Genomic DNA, 19,439 nt, shown 5'->3' with positions numbered 1-19,439 from the left:
TATTGGTTGCGTCTTGATTGTAACATAAATAAGGGTACAATAAGGTAAGGTAAATCTGGAAACAGTGTAAACATCAAATTGAACTAGTACATTAATTTATGTCAGACTAATATACCTAAACCCAGAGAGGACTGCCTCATTTTAAAGTCCACCACACACATCCTTGCAACCTCTCTGCATGCCTCCAGTTGGAGAACCTCTGCTTTAATATACTGATTTGATGGGTAATTTGGCTCCTTCTGGTTAGATCAATTCTCATCAACACTGATGAAGCAAAAACACTAGAGCAGGAGTCTGGTCTTCCACCAACTGTTCAGATCCATATTTTCTTTCTCCACACTCATACACAAATGAGAGAATGAACACACCCTCATTTGATCAGAAATCCTCCTCTGACTATTAACCTCAACATTCTGCCTCTCAAACTCAAGCAATGGATCTCTGCTACAGACAAATCTCCAGTAGTCAAGCCAAAGGGAACATGACTTTGTTTCTTTCAGACAGAAATGGAAGAGAGAGACAGCTGATACAATCCGAATTACAGCTCAAAACAGATTTGACATTTGACAGATTTGAGTCAGTGTACATTATACTTTTTAATCAGAATGTTATAAATGTTTTTACACCATGACACGAAAGTAATGGCACGTATAACAGCAGTGCTGTGGAGTTTATTTCACTTAATAAAGATGCCTACTGATGTGTCAACTTCCAACCACCCCTATGAGAAACATAATTAAATTAAACTAATTATGCCAAAAGTCACACTTCTGCTGATGAAGCCAAGTGCATATGTCATTAAGAAAGCTCTTAAAGAGGATTTATGAACCATTTGCTCATGATCTTCTTGATGCGGTCCATTTGTAATCTCATCATTAAGATTATCAACTGATTTGTTAAGGTACACACTTATAGACTTCAATGCTTTAATTCCTTCTAACAGTATCTGAAGACTTTTTTAGTGTTACTATCTTTTTTTATTTCACACTGATTTGTTGCTGCTTCATTTATTTCAATTTACATAATGAGGCTTGAATTCAAAAGAAAAGATTTTATTCTTTGCTCATAATGGTTCTGAGAAGTCGTTCATTATTTGATGCAGAACTTGGACGCTTGACCATATGTTCGATTCTGAAGCAAAACATTATTGTGTATATTTTATGTAAACAATATATATTAAATAAAATATATGTATAATTTGTGACTGTTGCACAATCATAAACCAATACTCCCTTGATTACTGCGCATGTCCTCAAAAACCTTCACCAGACTAGTGTTGCACAATTTTAGTATTGACACCAAGTAAACAAAAACATGTCCCTGAGGTCCTGGACATTGTAGAACTTGGATTGAATTGTGAAAAGAGTGAAAACAATGCTGAGACTTGCCTGTCTGGTCCTCTCCCTCAGCGCCTGGTCCTCGTAGTGTGGATGGTTTGTCAATATTCTCCCCGTACACAGCTTAATTCCAGCCAACAGCTGCATGCTGCCTGCAAACACTGCCCGTTTGGGCGTCTTCAATCTGTCGAGAAGAAATAAACATGAGAAAGCTCTGTAACCCACACTTCTCAAGTTTCACTAATATATCAGAACAGGGGATTGCAAAAGGGGACTAGATGTGTAGTGGTGGCATTTATGAGAAAAGTCATTTGTACACTCCCATCACCGATGTCTGAAACATTAGTTTCAATGAAAATTAGTTTTGAAATCTATTTCAGGCTGAAAATGCACTTTGTCTGAATGTGATCTTTCTCCTGTCATTGTATGTGCAAAGTGCACAAGCTGTATGTTTTTTTGTTTTGTTTGTATAGCCTGACAGATGTTTCAGAGACCATCTGTTTATCAAAACATAACCTTTCAAATTCAGATTCAACATTCTACTCCTGACTATCAGCGTCTAATACAGGCAGGAGCCTTCAGAAGAAGAAAACATTTTCCAAATGTTTTATTGAAAATTAATTTTGTATTGGTATTTTTCATATTCTGACATTAACAGATTGTGACATGCCCTCATCCTCAAAAACCATCAATAAAACTAGCAAGTTAAAGGTGCAGTAAGTGATTTCTGAGAAACACTGTTGATATTTGAAATCAACTCAAACAAACACAGCCCTCCCTTCATTGCTCCATCCCCAAAATCCACAAACACATAATGCAGGAGTGGATTTCTCTTTATCATAGCTGAATAAAAAGATGACGAACAAACGACAAGGAAGAACCTAAAAAAGAACATATAGTACACAAGAGTATTACAAGCAAGAGTTTGTTGTTAGTCACCAGCAGCACACCAGCTCCAGACAAACAATGACACTCAAAACTGTCCTGTTACTATAGCTAACATTACAACAAGAGCATATCTTGGTTCTATGATACATAGCAAAACTAACTCAAGTATGGAGCAGAAACAATGAAACTTCTGTGTCAGACCTACCCACTTTGGTCTCTCCAACACTGGAAAGCTCTTGCCTGACCATAACCTTTCTTTTTCCAGTGATATTCCTCTGACCTCTTGTTCTTTGTGACCTTTACTTTATGTTCTTTATGAGGTCAGATATTCCTCTGACCTCTTTTTCTTAATATTTCTTAGCCATCTCTCTTACTACAGTCTTTCTTCAAATCTCCCTCTTGCTCACTCTCTCTCCTCCCCCATCATGAGTGGACACAACCCCTACTGCTGATTGGCTACATGCGTGCCACATGGTGCTCGGCCCAATCCACTTTCAACAGCCTGTCTCAGAATTTACTAACTGCACCTTTAAAATAAAATGTGATCCAAACTGAAATAGATCTGCAACCAGAATAAACATCTGTGCTGCCCACAATGTCATTTGTGGGATGTATTATTACGGTGACATTTAGAAACCAAGCAAACATTAAGCCGGTTATATCTAAATATTTCACATCAAGGAATTTTAACAACATAAAAAAGGTTGCACTGATATATAACCAAAATAACAAAAAAGAATAAATAATAAATAATAGTAAATCAAAAAAATTGTTCATGCTAATATTAATACATTTCAATGTTTCATTCTCTTTTTTCACAAATTTCCAATAATTTTGGAACTGTGCTAGGTCATCACTTGATGCCTGATCCAATATAATCTGGGTCCCAAAGCAAAACAAGTTAAAACAACCACTGATTAAAAAAAACAGCCTCAAGCACTCAAAAGTCCCACCCCATGTCAGTTTAGGCAATAAAACAAAATATTGTTACAGACATCTTGCTTCAAGGTTGGCTGCAGCTCAAGCCAAAAACGACAAAGTGTCTGAAGGTTACAGAGGATATGGTGGTTTCATCTCGGTCCAGTCTGGAATGAGTTTGATTAAATTCTGGATCCATGGCTGAAATGTTTCATTACAGTGGAGCAAGTATGGTCATTATGGGTCAACCATGAACATGGACCCTTACAGGAACTTTGTAAGCCCGTTTATCGGTCCAAATGGGGGTTTCCGCTAAGATGGGTGAAGGTCTATGCGCGTTTAACAAGATTAAATGAAATACATTTCCTCAAATGTATTACCTCATTATTTCATCTGACTCCATAAATGAAAAAGGTTTTAATGATATCTGAGCATCATTAAAAGTGAGCGAATGTTTGATTATTCTTTTTAACTCTTTAAGTATATTTTACCCGTTCCAGATTAGGAAACTATGTCGCTCAGAGGTCCTCACGTCTTCTGTTTAACGCGGGTCTCACGTTCACAAGCCCATCAGTTTTGGTAACTAAACAGAGGTAATTGCTATATACCTGAGATCGGTCACATTCACGTTTACACAATCAAAGATACTTTGGTATAGCCTCTATGGAATTGCATACACTTGAATTTAACTTAACGTTTACTTCAGTAGAGGTATGGCCACTATTACAGATATAAGCTGACCAACATTACTTCTCTTATAATAGCTTTGGATTGGCCATGCCAAATATTAGTCGTCACTAATATGACGCAAAACTTGCGTCAGTCGGAATAAAATCAAATGTAACAATTTATTATGTCAGGTAAATGTATCATGCCAATTTCATAATCAGTTCAAAGATAATAAATACAAATCGTCAAATGTTCTGGAATAAAGAGAAAAGATGCGAACCCGACATTGGAAAATACATGATGCTGAGAGTCTCGGCCACTCTCAGCATCACAGGCTATTTTGAGCTACAAATCGCCACGAGCCTTCTTCAGCATCTCTCTAAATACCCAGACCAAGGCAGAAACCTCTTTTCAAAAGTAAGCATGGGTTCACAATGGGAATTTGCATTAATCACCGTCCCAGACTTACTGGGGACAGAAGTTGATTTACATGGGGGCACACCCATAGCAGTTAACAAGATCTCTAAACTCTTATTACCTTTTGGTTTACTTCTTTGGGAATGAGACCTTTGTACCAGTCGCACTGAGACATTTCAAATGATACCAAACATGTGTAATAATGTATGATAATTATTCACATTAAACCATATCGATTCTTGGGTGAATTTTGGTGATCGCAGCATGAGAGAGAAGGAATGGGGGAAGAGGGAAAGAGATGTAGATTAGGATGATTCTAGGGTGAGACTTGCGTCTCGAATGGTGCATAAGAGTGAGTTCAAATGTTAATTTCCTTTGTTCTCTTAGAGAGTTGCCCTCTCTTCCAGTTTTTCCAGTCTTACACAGGACAACCTTGTTCTGAGTTCAATAACTTAAGCCAAGAGTCTAAGTGCTACACAAACACACACAATCTAAAATTAACTCATTGTCGCCCCACAGGGGGTACAATAACACACCGTGCTCCATCTCTGTTCATACCACACACGGAAAGACGTTAACATGGGGGACAGATTCACAAACACACTCACACAGGGTGACGAACAGCTATTTTCAATCTTAAAGGTTACTAAGACGGCATTGAAGCAGCAAAGAAAGAAAGAAAATTGGCTCCAATTTCAGCGGGCTCAAAGAATTTGGCATGACCTTCACTTCTAAGACAAACTTAACATCTGGTCACATATACATGATACATTCTGATGCTAGTGGGGAATGTGGATGGGAAAATGAGACATCTGACTCTGTGGAAAGTGAGGGCAATCCCCACAGAGTAGTTTACACACTGAACTGACAGACAGAAAGACAGATGGATCCCCCATGATTCCAAAATAAAATTCTAATTAATTCTCTGAAAACATTCTAGTCTATAGAGATATTTTTTAGATGTCTTGTTACAGTGTACTTCATATGTTGTCTAAACCTTGAGAGGTTTTGCTTCAAACAAGTGAACTAATCTGCCAAGACAAAAAGCAGTTACGGGTCAGACCATGTAAAATCAGAAAAAAAGTGTGTTGCTGCACCTACTCACATTTTGTTCATTGTTTGTGTGTTACATGGGACCTATAACTAAGGTCTAATTATGATTGCTGGCCACATAAGAAGGTAAAGAGACAAACTTGTTCCCTTCAACCCCAATTTATTTATTGTTTAAAATGAATTTACAATTAACCCCGGAAAGTTGGAACAATGTGGAAATATAGACTTTGGTATTGGGTCCTTAATTTTACTCATAAAAAGACCCAGGACATTAATAAATGTGTTTTGATAAAAAGATGCAAATGTAAAGATTTTATTTTAGTGGGGATTGGTTTAATATTGTGCTCACTTTGAGACTCATTTGACAGTGTTGACTAGGAGAATCATGGAATGGCAAAATATTCACAAAATATTAAATCAAACTATGTATGAGAAAAACACTGTATAAGAATGGGCCTAATAAACTTCATGCAAGACTCCAAAGTAATGTTCTCACAGCCACCTCCATTTTTCCACTCAGACTAATTTCTATCAAATATCGTCCACAGAGAAGCACATGATTACCTACAGTACCACAGACCTCATCAGAGACAAATGATCTCATTGGCCTTCCTCTTCCTTATAAACATTTTTTCACACTTCTGCCACAGGAAAAGACTTCAATAATAGAGTAATGGAACTTCTGTTTTATCATTCATTAATAACAGGGACCATAGAGCAGAACTATGGATTTCAAATGCTCAATTCATCACCAGTATGGCATCTAAACAGCCCTATCTCACTTCAATATTATTTCAAAGGGATGACAAAACAAAGACAAATGGTTTCCTGCTATTCGACACGCATAATAGCATGCATTTTATGGTTTCAGTGGTGAATACATACATGTGTAAGCAGCAGTTATTGCAAAAAAAAAAAAAAAAAAGATTAGAGTTTGCATTGCTTTCATGTTCTAACTAGACTAGTGAATATATAATACCCATGTAGGCTTTCAGAAAGTTTTTTGCATAACATCTTAAAAGTCCAGAGTCTGTTTATACTCCTAAACCTCTGAATTGAATTGTTAAATAAGAGTTAAATTCTTAATTTAAATTGATTGACTGACGAAAGTTTCAAAGGTATAATGTATAGGAGAAGATTAATTTGAATCATATGATTCGAGTCCAATGTAAACAATTACTTATGAATGTAAAAATAAATACATTAATAATAATAATAATAATAATAATAATAATAATAAATACAATTATAATAATAAAAAATGACTATGCTGCTGCTGTTAAAAGTAAAATTAGCTTTAAATGGTCTCTTTGCACTTGACTTGGCTACATTAAAAATCACCTGAACACAGTGATTGTATTGATATTTTTACTTATGAGCATTAGGTTAGTGTTAAGAGTGAGAGTTAACTATGTGTAACTGTATTTGGGTTTCCAGGTTTGGCTGGGTTTTGGTCTTTGGTTTTGTTCTGTTTTGCAATGACATAATGGGGATTTACAAACTCACCTGGTCTTAAATCTACACTGGAATAATGTCTTTGTTTGAACCAAGGAATTTCTGACTAGACTGACCTTTGACCTCTCCCACAGTGCATAATTTCCTGCTCTTGTGTGTCTCAATGTAATTACTCCATATTGACAAGGGACTGCAATGGCATCTACCAGATTTACATTTAATTTCAGATTTATATTCTCTTATGTAAATGTCAGCTTGTGTTAGGCTGCACCCTGCTGACATTATAAAAATTGATTAACGTCATTAATATTCCACCATGTGGGACATAGAGGGTGGCCTGTGCAGCCATATCTTCATAGACGTCTACCCATGCAGTACATCTCCTTAGACAGAAATAATTTTTGAATTCAGTAAGCAAATTGAACTACCTCCCATTAGATTGATGTTGATCCACTTTTATAAATACAGATAAATCAGTCCATGTTGGGGTGTTGTTGTTTGTTTAGCACTCAATCATTTTAAAGGCTGAAATGAATAGTACGGTTGGACATGTCAGTCATGTTCCTTGAGATATATCAATGTCATGGACTTAAACCACTGTGTCCCAGTACTACAACCTCTCAAAACCACATTCATATACCCAGACAATTGTCTAAATGATCACTCATTAGAAATGGCTATCATCAGCATCTGTTTTTGATCTGAGTCAGACTAATGAGTGCTCTGGACGTTCTGCACAGACCATTTGTCAAAGGGTCTGATATTTTGTCAGAATAAAATGTCACAAAAAAAATATTTTGGGTGGTGAATGACATCAAAAAAGTCTGTCAAAACTTCAAAAGTGAAGAGAGAGGCAGGTGATGGAAATATAGAAAGGCAGATGAAAGGGTCAATGACAAATAAGAGTGTGAGAAACAAATAAAAAAATCTTTTAAAAATGTAGTCTAAAATGCCTGTGCCAAGTTCTTAAAAATGTAACCTTTGTCTTCATGATACGATATGGGGGAGGAGTAAATTTTTTCACAATTACTGTACGCAGACACAAACAGAAATGTTCATATAGCCTTGCTTGAAGGGGTCCTATTCTGCTTTTCTTTTTTTTAACTTTAGTTAGTCTGTAATGTTGCTGTTTAAAAAAGATCTGCAAGGCAATAAAGTTCAAAGTCCACTCCAAAGGGAGATACTTTATTTAACAGAATCCACTTTCCAAGAACTACAACGAACGACTCGTTTGGACTACAATGTGATTTTTCTGGGCTAATGTCATAATGTTACTTATTTAAATAATCTCCACCCACGGAATAAGAAAAAAAAGGGGACGCAGCCTGGTTGAGCTGCATTTGAGAAGACAGTGTTGTCGCTATGTCATAGAGACGCTGTTTTGTCCATCCCTTTTCCAAAACTCATTTGTTAAACCTCCAAAGGCTTACCGGAGTAGTTAAAATTTATTTTAAACACTGTTCCTGAACATTATAACCCCAGAGTTTATCTGTGTGCTGCACATTTCACGGAATACAGCTTCCAGAAGAGAGTACAATGCAGGCGACGCTTCTCCTGAAACGGAACAGTTCCCACTTTGTCGGGACAATCTGTTGTTTATGGATCACAACTTGTAAGTATGTCTTATTATTTGTATTTGTGCTTTCTATTAACAGCTACAATTATAAGTTTTATGTAGTTGCTATGATGTAAACAAAGGGCAAAGCTTTGCCTCCGCTAGCCTACTAACTACCATTACAGTATTGATGTAGTGTTTACTGTAGCTTTTGTAAGCTCTCACTTTTGTAAGACTGTTCACCGCCCCTTTGGAAAATTACTGTTTGTATTAACATAGTTTTCCGACAAATATCATGATTAAATGGTGTATAACATTGTATCTAAAATGTATACAAAAAATCCGAGGCCGATATATCGGCCGATATTTGGAATTTTTTAGATATCGGCATCGGCCGATAAATCTTTCCGTTTGGCCGATATATTTCAAAACAGTTTGTGACTGTGCATTAGCGCTTTTTTCCACTGACGCGAACAGAGCGAGCGTGAATGAACTGAATACACTCGCTCTGCTCCGCCCAGCACCGTAAGACAAGCCACTCAGAAGTGAAGCAGACATCTAACAGACACAGTAAATGACCATTCGCATTCGCTTTCTAACCTGACGCTACATTGTCACACAAAAACACTCCGGCGTGCAGCAGAGTCTATTCAAACAGTACCGTGATATGTCAGATCCGCAGCCCAGCGGTAGCTCCAGTGGGGGTCACAGATGTGATATAAACGAATTCAAACAAAACTGAAAACATTTTACCTCATAAACAGTCAAAAATCCTGTGACTGGCTGTTCCTCAGATACGCGCGTTGTTCTCAGGTTACATTTAAACTAGACGCTGTTTTCCAACGGACTCGCGTGCACGGAAAAGCTGGGTCGCGTGCACTACAGATCAGTGGTCGCGTGAGGTGGATGAGAGGAGAACACTATGTAATAATATTACGTTTGAAAATAAATCCTTGAAAATGTTATTCACTATCTACTGTATTTATTTATCCATGATTGGCGTAATATCGTGTGTAGTATACACTTATACATTTCAAAATGTATGTAATTTCACATACTATTTTGTCATTAATTTATGAATATTGTTTAGATTGGTTCATTAATGATAAATGTTATTTGTAACCTGCAGTAAGCAGCAGTAATTATTTATGTGACTGAAAAAATTACTGTAAATATTAAAGCAGACAAGAAGCTGCACTAAAACTTTATTTATTGAAGTGTTACCTTACCTTTTTGTTTACATTTTAATTTCTTAGTAAATATTTTTTATTGCAAAAAGAATTTTACATGAATAGTATGTACAATAAATGTTCATTTAGTTTCACCAATATTCTTTATGTCTCTCATTTACTGTATTCACATGTATTGTATCGGCCTCATATCGGCCAATCGGCCAGATTGCTTTCTCAATATCGGCATCGGCATCGGCCATTAAAATCCCATATCGGTCGACCACTATTTACAACTGAGCAGATGAAACTCGCAGTTATGGTAAGGGGCGTGACATTTTCAGAACATGCGGCGCCAATCACAACACACTGGGCCAGCTAACCAATCACAGCACATTTCATATTTCGGAAGGAGGGGCTTCATCGAAACAGGAACTATATGGTGCGTCCGAGCAAGATAGGGGAGATGGGTGCTGTAATAATGTAAAATAATGTGTTTTTCAAACAATCAAGCATGAAAGCATATTCTACACCCCAAAAACAAAATCAAGACTTTGTAAAAGGGCATAATAGGACCCCTTTAAATGTCCTTGAGATGGCCAAGGAGCAGACAATGAGATGCACTGCATTACACACATAAACAAACCAGCCAGTGTGGGGATAAAGCTACATCAGGATGGGATCTGACACCCCTTTTCCAACAGCATGAACCGGGTGCAAGTTCAGAGCTATTGCCGGTTCGGAGTTGGTTCGACTGAAAAGCCTTCTAAGAACCAGTTTGCCTTTCCACAGGCAAGAGAGCCACCACAGAGCCAGGTCTTACGTCAGTGTATACATCGCATGTTTCCCAGCAACACTAGTGCGGCAGCGCCAAACACAAACAAACCAGGCTTGTTCGAGATGCATCGGCTTCTTGCAGACTGATCGAGGGATCGGCGCATGACATCAAAGCACTGCGAGAGCGATCCAAAAGCACAAGGAGTCATATGCTCTCCAAAAACTCCCACAGCACTCCGATCGGTCCGCGCAGCTCCGATGCATCTCGAACAAGCCTTCCATAAACAATGGCAGTTGTTGCATTACTATTGATGCTCATGGCTTTGCGAACCTACATCAGCATCCAAAAACCCCGATTCCAACGCTTCCGTCCAGCCAGCCATAATTTGCATAGATGGAGATTACAATTGAGCTGCTATTAGCTCAATTAGCTGCTATTTAAAAAAATGGCGGTCACAAGTTTCTGTTCATCTTGTTGGTCATGGTGTAGCGTGGCCACATAAGGGGAAGCTTTTATATAATATTAGTGACTAATAAAATATTATGTTTAGACACCCTGTCAGAGATGATGTATTTGTGTACCCCTCATCGGGTAAAGATTTCTTCCCTGAGAATCTTCTGTGTCTAGCTATCTCTAAGGGGGAACATCTCTACCCATTTCGTGTAGTAGTCGACTATCACAAACAGGTAAGTGTGTTTTGTTTTTTACTGAGGGGAAAGGGTCCCATCAAATTCATACCTAATGTATGACCTGGTTCTGTGTAAAAATCCAGATATTAAAGTCGGAGGAACAACCAATTGGAATTTGTCTCCATTTTTCTTTACAGGTACCCGGCGATATAACACTGTATAACACTTGCTGATTCTATAAACAATTCACGATCAGGAAAAAACTCTTGTACTTGAACTCCCTTCATCCCTTTTGTATTCTGCAAAAAGGTCTTAATTTTTTCAAGGGTATAAGCACTCCTCCCCGATCTTTTTAGAGAGACTGAGTCAACTGAGCTCACGGATTCACTCTCACTTCCAGTTACAGAATCATCAGAATCATTATGGTCAGATATAGTTTCTTTAACCAGCCTTTCTTTTGTCTGTTTTTCTTGAACCTGTTCTTTCTTAGCTTTTATTCCAACTCTCTTTCCTCTAGTTTTTCTCTTCTGTGTCGGTGTTTTAAACAGATTATCATCTTCAGTCATGTCAATGTCTCTTGGGATTTCTACATCCACAACAGGGCCAGCAGCATCGTTTATTTTTTCAATGTTCTCTTCTCCTATTCCTTCCTCATTACTCTTATTCACAGTTTCTTTTTGATTAGGTCTTCCATCATTCTGAAAAAGATTCCCTGTGTTTTTCCTGATTTTCATTTTCCTCCTTATCTTTCTGTCCCTCTCTTTCAATGTCACTTATTGTTGCTGCGTGTTCTACATTCTCTGGACACACACGGGCAAGATGCCCTCCTTGTCCACACTTGAAATAACGTTATTTAATTGTTTCCGATGTGGCGTAAATCACATAATCAAACTCTTCAAGCCTAAACTTTATTGCAAGATTTAACTCCGCGCTCTCACTGTTTAAAATCATGTACACTTGTCTTCGGAAAGAAACATGTTTTAACTGCGCCGATTTACAATTTAAGGCAATCTTTTTAAACTGTGAAACAATTTTTCCATGTCTGGCCAATTCTCTCTGAATCACTTCATCTTTTATGAAAGGTGGAACATTTGACAACAAGATATTTTTCGCTGGTTGCATCAAAGGCATTACCGGTGTGTAAGAATCATTGATCACTATTCCATTTGCAATGATCTCATTTACTTTGTTCACATCATCTAAGAACAAAACAACTGCACTGTTCATTCTTGATGCTGACAAAATGCTTTTGTAACCAACAACTTTCGCTACAGCTATGCTGCACTCCTCTATTGAGCAGCGTTCCGCGGGGATAACTTTGATGCCATTCCGCCACGTTAGCTTATCAAGCGGCACGCTTTCGGACGCTGTCATTTCAAACAGCACACGCTGAACAACAGCGCTTTACTTTCCCTAACTTCAGCAAACCCCCAAAAATACACCAACAGCTTAAACAACAGCCAAAAGAATAAAGAAAAGATAGAAACTCACTCGGCCCGCAGGCAAACGCTCTCACACTCCACACCCGTTCAGCTCAAACGCTCACGCATGCGCACAGAGAGAGAGAGAGAGAGAGAGAGAGAGAGAGAGAGAGAGAGAGAGAGAGAGAGACAGAAAGAGAGACAGAAAGAGAGACAGAAAGAGAGACAGAAAGAGAGACAGAAAGAGAGACAGAAGGAGAGAAGGAGAAGGAGAGAAGGAGAAGGAGAGAAGGAGGCAGGCCTAAGGGAACATCTGACTGAGAAGGGTTCACAGACTGATAGACTGATTGATCGGTTCGAAAACAACTTAAATTGTCAATGATTGATCTGCACGCAAAGGGAATGAATTTGAGTAAAATGGAATTTCACTCTACAGGTTTCAGAAGTCACTTAACCAAGTAATTTGGGACCAGTAAACCAATTTGTAACTAAGTCACAGAAATGTTTTTAAAAGAGCAATAATTCAGGCAATCATGAGTCCGAGACTTCCTGTTAAATTCCACAATAACTGGAAAAAAGCAGCAATTTATATGGAACACAAAATGAACAGTTCTCAGTTGTAAAACAAGAAAAATGGCTAGTGTGAAGTGGTGTCAGCTAACCTTTCATTTGTGTAAGGAGAGCGTATATTGGGGTGTTTGTGAATTAACGAAATTCTACTGGAGTTCAAACAAGGCGAGCATTTGCAAGCACAGCTATTAGAGCTGAGTTTGTGAAATATCTCCAGCGAGAAATCTCCAACAACATCTCCATCGAGACATCTACAGCAGCAGCAGCTTCAGCAGCAAAAGCCACTAATTTGATCAAATTAGAATGGAAAGTGGCTAGAGTGACAATTAGAGTGGAAGTGAGAGCGAAGATGTCGAAAACACGAAGAAAAGAAAAATAAAAAACAGAGAAAACAGTGGGAGGAAAATGTGTCTTTGTTCAGATGGGGAACACAAATTACTTGTGCTCGGAGGGGCTGAGAAAGTTTTTCCTTCAGAGAAAACAAAAGTCTAATTTATCTTCATTATTTTAAAACATTCAGAAATAACTCCTTTATGGGGGCTATAACAAAAGGGTGCACAGTAGAAAACTACAAAACAAAAGAGGGAAAAATTAATTATATGGCAGGGAGACGTTCACAATGATAAGGCTGACTGTGATGACAGTGTCTCAGAACTGTGACAAAGGACGCGCTTGCATCTACGGGACAGATGCGGTTCGACTGAAAGGCCACTGATCACTCATGAAGAGAAGACACATACACATGACACCGTCCCTGCAAAGCCTTCTCAGCTGATCTGCAGAGATTGTGGGCTCTAGACTGTTAGTTACAGATCATGATGGCATTTGCATGGGTGGTTTGTGCCTGGTACTATCCCGGTGGTTCCCAAACCCTTTTTAATGGGACTCCTTTTGTCAAGTCAGAAACAAAAAGACACAACTTTTCCAAATACGTCCGTCAGCCTAAAGTGTACTCGGGTACTGTACGCTCAGCTCATGCAAGGACCTTGCTTTTTTTTTCCCACTAATTAGTTGGTCTACAAAGTGGCGACCCTGAACAGGGCCTTTTATTCACATTTGAAAAAGATTCAAAGAAACAGAATATTTGGAAGAACAGCAACAAACTACTGGAGATAACAATAGACAACAATAAACACCCCTGACTAGAGCTTGTGTGAGGTGAATAAACCAGGAACTCTAGTTTGAAAGTTATAAATTTAGAAGTTATTCAGGCAGTGAATAAAGATAAATATAGTCTGCATGTGTCAACCACATGTGTTTGCTCCAAAGACGGTATTCAGTATACCAAGATAGTGCACTCATATTATGGGGCAAAGTGCAATATGGTGAAATAAGTCCCGCCGTCTATGCAAAAGAGTCCAATTGGTAAAAACAGTCAGTGTCCTGAGACGCGCACTTAAGACTCAGCATGTGAATAGACGTGAATAATAAAGGTTTTTAATGCCATTTAAGCATTTATAGGACAGATGTTTTATTACTGATCTTGTTTGGCAATAAGTTGATATTTTTGTATTTCTACGGTGGCTGAGAGAGCTCAACGCGCTGCAACTGAAGAAAACACATGCAAATAGAAAAACCACCACAAATTAAGAAAACATCTTAATCAGTTTCACAACACATGTGTGCTCCAAATATTCACAACATAACCAAATACAGAAAAGCGCTGCAAAAGTTCACAACACAACCAAATACAGAAACGCGGTGTAAATAGTACAGACCACAACGGAAACGTTTCCAGGGGACCCCAATAAGTGACGAACCCCGGCTGGGACACGCTTATTGCTTGTGATTATCCCTATGCCCTACTCCCTTCTAAGGGCAGACGACAGAGCCCTTGAAGTGGGACTTTGGAGTGAGCAGGGCACTCGTGCGTCATTATGTAGCCGTTTGGATCTCACTTGCTGAAGGGAGCAACGAAAGACAACGTAATTTCCTCATTATTTTCACCTGGGATGTTCCCAAGAGGATGGCATCCATCAGCTGAATAGCTTTTATTACAAGAAATATCTTATTATTGCTGTTAACATAACTGTTGCAAATATATATACAGTGAGGAAAATAAGTATTTGAACACCCTGCTATTTTGCAAGTTCTCCCACTTAGAAATCATGGAGGGGTCTGAAATTGTCATCGTAGGTGCATGTCCACTGTGAGAGACATAATCTAAAAAAAAAATCCAGAAATCACAATGTATGATTTTTTAACTATTTATTTGTATGATACAGCTGCAAATAAGTATTTGAACACCTGAGAAAATCAATGTTAATATTTGGTACAGTAGCCTTTGTTTGCAATTACAGAGGTCAAACGTTTCCTGTAGTTTTTCACCAGGTTTGCACACACTGCAGGAGGGATTTCGGCCCACTCCTCCACACAGATCTTCTCTAGATCAGTCAGGTTTCTGGGCTGTCGCTGAGAAACACGGAGTTTGAGCTCCCTCCAAAGATTCTCTATTGGGTTTAGGTCTGGAGACTGGCTAGGCCACGCCAGAACCTTGATATGCTTCTTACAGAGCCACTCCTTGGTTATCCTGGCTGTGTGCTTCGGGTCATTGTCATGTTGGAAGACCCAGCCTCGACCCATCTTCAATGCTCTAACTGAGGGAAGGAGGTTGTTCCCCAAAATCTCACAATACATGGCCCCGGTCATCCTCTCCTTAATACAGTGCAGTCGCCCTGTCCCATGTGCAGAAAAACACCCCCAAAGCATGATGCTACCACCCCCATGCTTCACAGTAGGGATGGTGTTCTTGGGATGGTACTCATCATTCTTCTTCCTCCAAACACGTTTAGTGGAATTATGACCAAAAAGCTCTATTTTGGTCTCATCTGACCACATGACTTTCTCCCATGACTCCTCTGGATCATCCAAATGGTCATTGGCAAACTTAAGACGGGCCTTGACATGTGCTGGTTTAAGCAGGGGAACCTTCTGTGCCATGCATGATTTCAAACAATGACGTCTTAGTGTATTACCAACAGTAACCTTGGAAACGGTGGTCCAAGCTCTTTTCAGGTCATTGACCAGCTCCTCCCGTGTAGTTCTGGGCTGATTTCTCACCTTTCTTAGGATCATTGAGACCCCACGAGGTGAGATCTTGCATGGAGCCCCAGTCCGAGGGAGATTGACAGTCATGTTTAGCTTCTTCCATTTTCTAATGATTGCTCCAACAGTGGACCTTTTTCACCAAGCTGCTTGGCAATTTCCCCGTAGCCCTTTCCAGCCTTGTGGAGGTGTACAATTTTGTCTCTAGTGTCTTTGGACAGCTCTTTGGTCTTGGCCATGTTAGTAGTTGGATTCTTACTGATTGTATGGGGTGGACAGGTGTCTTTATGCAGCTAACGACCTCAAACAGGTGCATCTAATTTAGGACAATAAATGGAGTGGAGGTGGACATTTTAAAGGCAGACTAACAGGTCTTTGAGGGTCAGAATTCTAGCTGATAGACAGGTGTTCAAATACTTATTTGCAGCTGTATCATACAAATAAATAGTTAAAAAATCATATATTGTGATTTCTGGATTTTTTTTTTTAGATTATGTCTCTCACAGTGGACATGCACCTACGATGACAATTTCAGACCCCTCCATGATTTCTAAGTGGGAGAACTTGCAAAATAGCAGGGTGTTCAAATACTTATTTTCCTCACTGTGAACGAGTACTGCGTTTTTGTAAAAACGCTACGGGAAAAGTCTCTTTTCACAAAATACTGAAGCAAAAAATTATCCTTAATTTTCCATATATGTAAAGCGCGTTGCAGCAGTACACAGCTATGGCGAGACAGCTTGCTCGCTCATTGGCTGTTCTGCGGCAACTGCATAAGCCTATCGAGCGAGGCCTGAAGTGACGTCAGGCCAATGAGGGCGCTTCGCGCCCTCCTTGCCACTTCCCGCCGAGACGGGTGTGGCTAACCTCTATAAAAGGAGCTCGAAAAGGCTGATTCACTTGATTTTCATCGCCGAAGCGAACCAGAGTGAACCGTATGCACGGCAGAGAACGCAGTACTCGTTCCCTCTTCTAGAGAGAACCGAGGTTACGTTAGTAACCGAGTACGTTCTCTTACGAGAGTCCTCTCGTACTGCGTTTTTGTAAAAACGCTACGGGAACCCCTTGTAAAACGCCGTGCGTGCTGGGATAAAACACCGATCACTGGAAGCTAACCCAGGTATACAGTGCATAATCACCAGATAGACTCACAGAGAGTCTGGGAATAAGGGGGGGGGACCTTAATTCCCTATATTGTAGCGTCCGCAGACGCAAAACATGACCTCACAGAGAGAGTCTAGAGACAAAAGGGGAATCCCCCCGTCCTTATATGGCCGCGTCCGCAGACGCGAATATGACATCACATAGACAGGGTGGGGAACCTGAACTAATGTGGGAAATGTGGGTCTTACACAATTCTGCCCATAAAACAGTTGGTAGCGCGCTGCGCATGCGATTTCAGTGTTCTAGTTAGACAGCTGATTCAACTACACCGATAGTAGCTTAGCCTGCAAGGCGGGAACCTCTAGGTTGTAAAACCTAATAAACGTAGACGGCGAGGCCCAGCCTGCCGCCATACATATGTCCTGTAAGGAAATCCCGCTAGACCAAGCCCACGAAGAGGCGACGCCTCTCGTGGAGTGCGCTCTAACGCCCAACGGGCACTGGAGGCCCTTGACAGTGTAAGCCCGCGCTATGGCGTCAACTATCCATTTGGATAGGCTCTGTTTCGAAACAGCCATTCCCTTGGAACGTCCACTGAACGAGACAAAGAGCTGCTCAGTCTGTCTGAAGACAGAAGAGCGGGACACGTAAGCTCTTAAAGCCCTAATGGGGCAAAGAAAACTTGAGTCCCCTTCCTCACTTGATCCCGGCAAGGCAGACAGGGAGATAACCTGAGCCCGAAATGGCGTGTTGAGGGATTTTGGCACATAACCATGCCTAGGTTTGAGTATGACTTTAGAGTCATTAGGTCCAAACTCTAAGCATGCTGGGCTCACGGAGAGCGCGTGCAGGTCGCCTATGCGCTTCACCGAAGCGAGAGCCATCAAAAACACTGTTTTAAAAGACAAATGTTTGAGGCTAATAGATTGGATAGGCTCGAAAGGGGCACCTTTCATGGCCGCCAAAACCGTAGAAAGGTCCCACATAGGGACTGAAGGAGGTCTGGGAGGATTCAGCCTCCTAGCTCCCCTGAGGAAGCGGATGACTAAATCGTTCCTTCCTAGTGACTGACCTAGCGTTGTTCCAGAGAACGCTGCAATAGCCGCCACATAAACTTTGAGCGTGGAAGGGGATCTGCCCTTATCCAACAGCTCCTGTAGGAAGGAGAGAACCTCCGTCACCTCACAATCGAGGGGTGATAGGCCCCGAGCTGTACACCAGCCGGAGAAAACCGACCACTTCGAGGCATAAAACCGCCTAGTCGACGGTGCTCTAGCCTGAGTGATGGTATTCATCACTCCCTCTGCGAGATCAACGGATATCCGTTGAGCGCCCACACATGAAGGGACCACAACTCCGGGTGTGGGTGCCAAATCGAGCCCCCGGCCTGCGAGAGGAGATCTTTCCTCAATGGCACTGGCCATGGAGCGATGTCTGCTAACTGCATCAGGACTGGAAACCATGCTTGGTTCTTCCAGAACGGTGCTACAAGCAGTACTGAGCATTTTGTTTCCCTGACCCGCTCTAACACCTGAGGCAGGAGGGAGACAGGGGGAAAAGCGTATAGCGGGCAGCGCGGCCACATCCGGGACAGCGCGCTGTCGTTCTTGGAAAAGAACACAGGGCAATGAGCGTTTTCGCGGGACGCGAATAGGTCCAACTCCGCTCTGCCGAATCTCTCCCACAACAGCCGGACTGTTTGTGGGTGTAGAGACCATTCGCCCAGGGGAATGTTGTTCCTGGACAGTCTGTCTGGGCCCAAATTCTGGAGCCCAGGCACATGCACTGCTCTCAGCGAGCGCAAATTGTGCTGAGCCCATGTTAGGAGGCGTTTCGCCAGCCTGTACAGGGATCTGGATCTGAGACCGCCCTGGCAATTTATGTAGGACACCACGGCCGTGTTGTCCGAACGGACTACGACGTGTTGGTCCTTGATTTGGGGACAAAAACGCGTCAGCGCGTTGTGCACTGCCAGCATTTCCAGGCAGTTGATATGTTGGAGCTTTTCTCGTTCTGACCACAGGCCGAAGAACGGTCTGCCCTCGAGCAGCGCTCCCCATCCCGAGGTGGATGCGTCTGTCGACACCATCCTCACTCCCGAGGAAGTCCCCAGGCTTACACCTGATCGGTACCAGTCGTCCGCCATCCAAGGTATCAGGGCTGCCACACAGCTCTGATTGACCTTGAGACGTAATCGGCCGGACACCCACGCTCCGCGCGGTACTCGCGCTCTCAACCAGAACTGCAGAGGGCACATGCGGAGCAAGCCCAGCTGAAGAACTGGCGATGCTGAGGCCATGAGACCCAGCATCCTTTGAAACTTCCTGAGCGGGGTAGTCGCGCCGCAGCGGAAGGATCTCGCCGCGCGCTGAATGTGCAGCACGCGCTGTGGCGACAGCCGCGCTGTCATAGACTGTGAGTCCAGAATGGT

At 41.1% G+C, this 19,439-nt stretch overlaps 2 protein-coding genes across 6 annotated transcripts in view; one reads left to right on the top strand and one right to left on the bottom strand.

The window, feature by feature from the left end:
- dpy19l3 (dpy-19 like C-mannosyltransferase 3) overlaps positions 1-19,439 on the bottom strand; it is a 58,301-nt gene that overhangs the window by 5,903 nt on the left and 32,959 nt on the right. For all 3 annotated transcript variants that reach the window (XM_084109154.1, XM_084109155.1, XM_084109156.1), the window contains exon 17: positions 1,389-1,521. In XM_084109154.1, coding sequence (XP_083965280.1) covers positions 1,389-1,521 — 133 coding nt within the window. The remainder of the gene's footprint in view (positions 1-1,388; positions 1,522-19,439) is intronic.
- Positions 7,466-19,439, top strand: part of LOC311079589 (uncharacterized protein) — a 53,624-nt gene continuing 41,650 nt past the window's right edge. For all 3 annotated transcript variants that reach the window (XM_084109159.1, XM_084109157.1, XM_084109161.1), the window contains exon 1: positions 7,466-8,349. In XM_084109159.1, the coding sequence (XP_083965285.1) occupies positions 8,274-8,349 (76 nt within the window). In that variant the 5' untranslated portion in view covers positions 7,466-8,273. The remainder of the gene's footprint in view (positions 8,350-19,439) is intronic.

This window comes from Abramis brama, assembly GCF_963993115.1.
Source record: "Abramis brama genome assembly, chromosome: 3".
Taxonomy (NCBI): domain Eukaryota; kingdom Metazoa; phylum Chordata; class Actinopteri; order Cypriniformes; family Leuciscidae; genus Abramis; species Abramis brama.
Note: the sequence above shows the minus strand (reverse complement) of the source record. Positions and strands in the feature narration are given on the sequence as shown.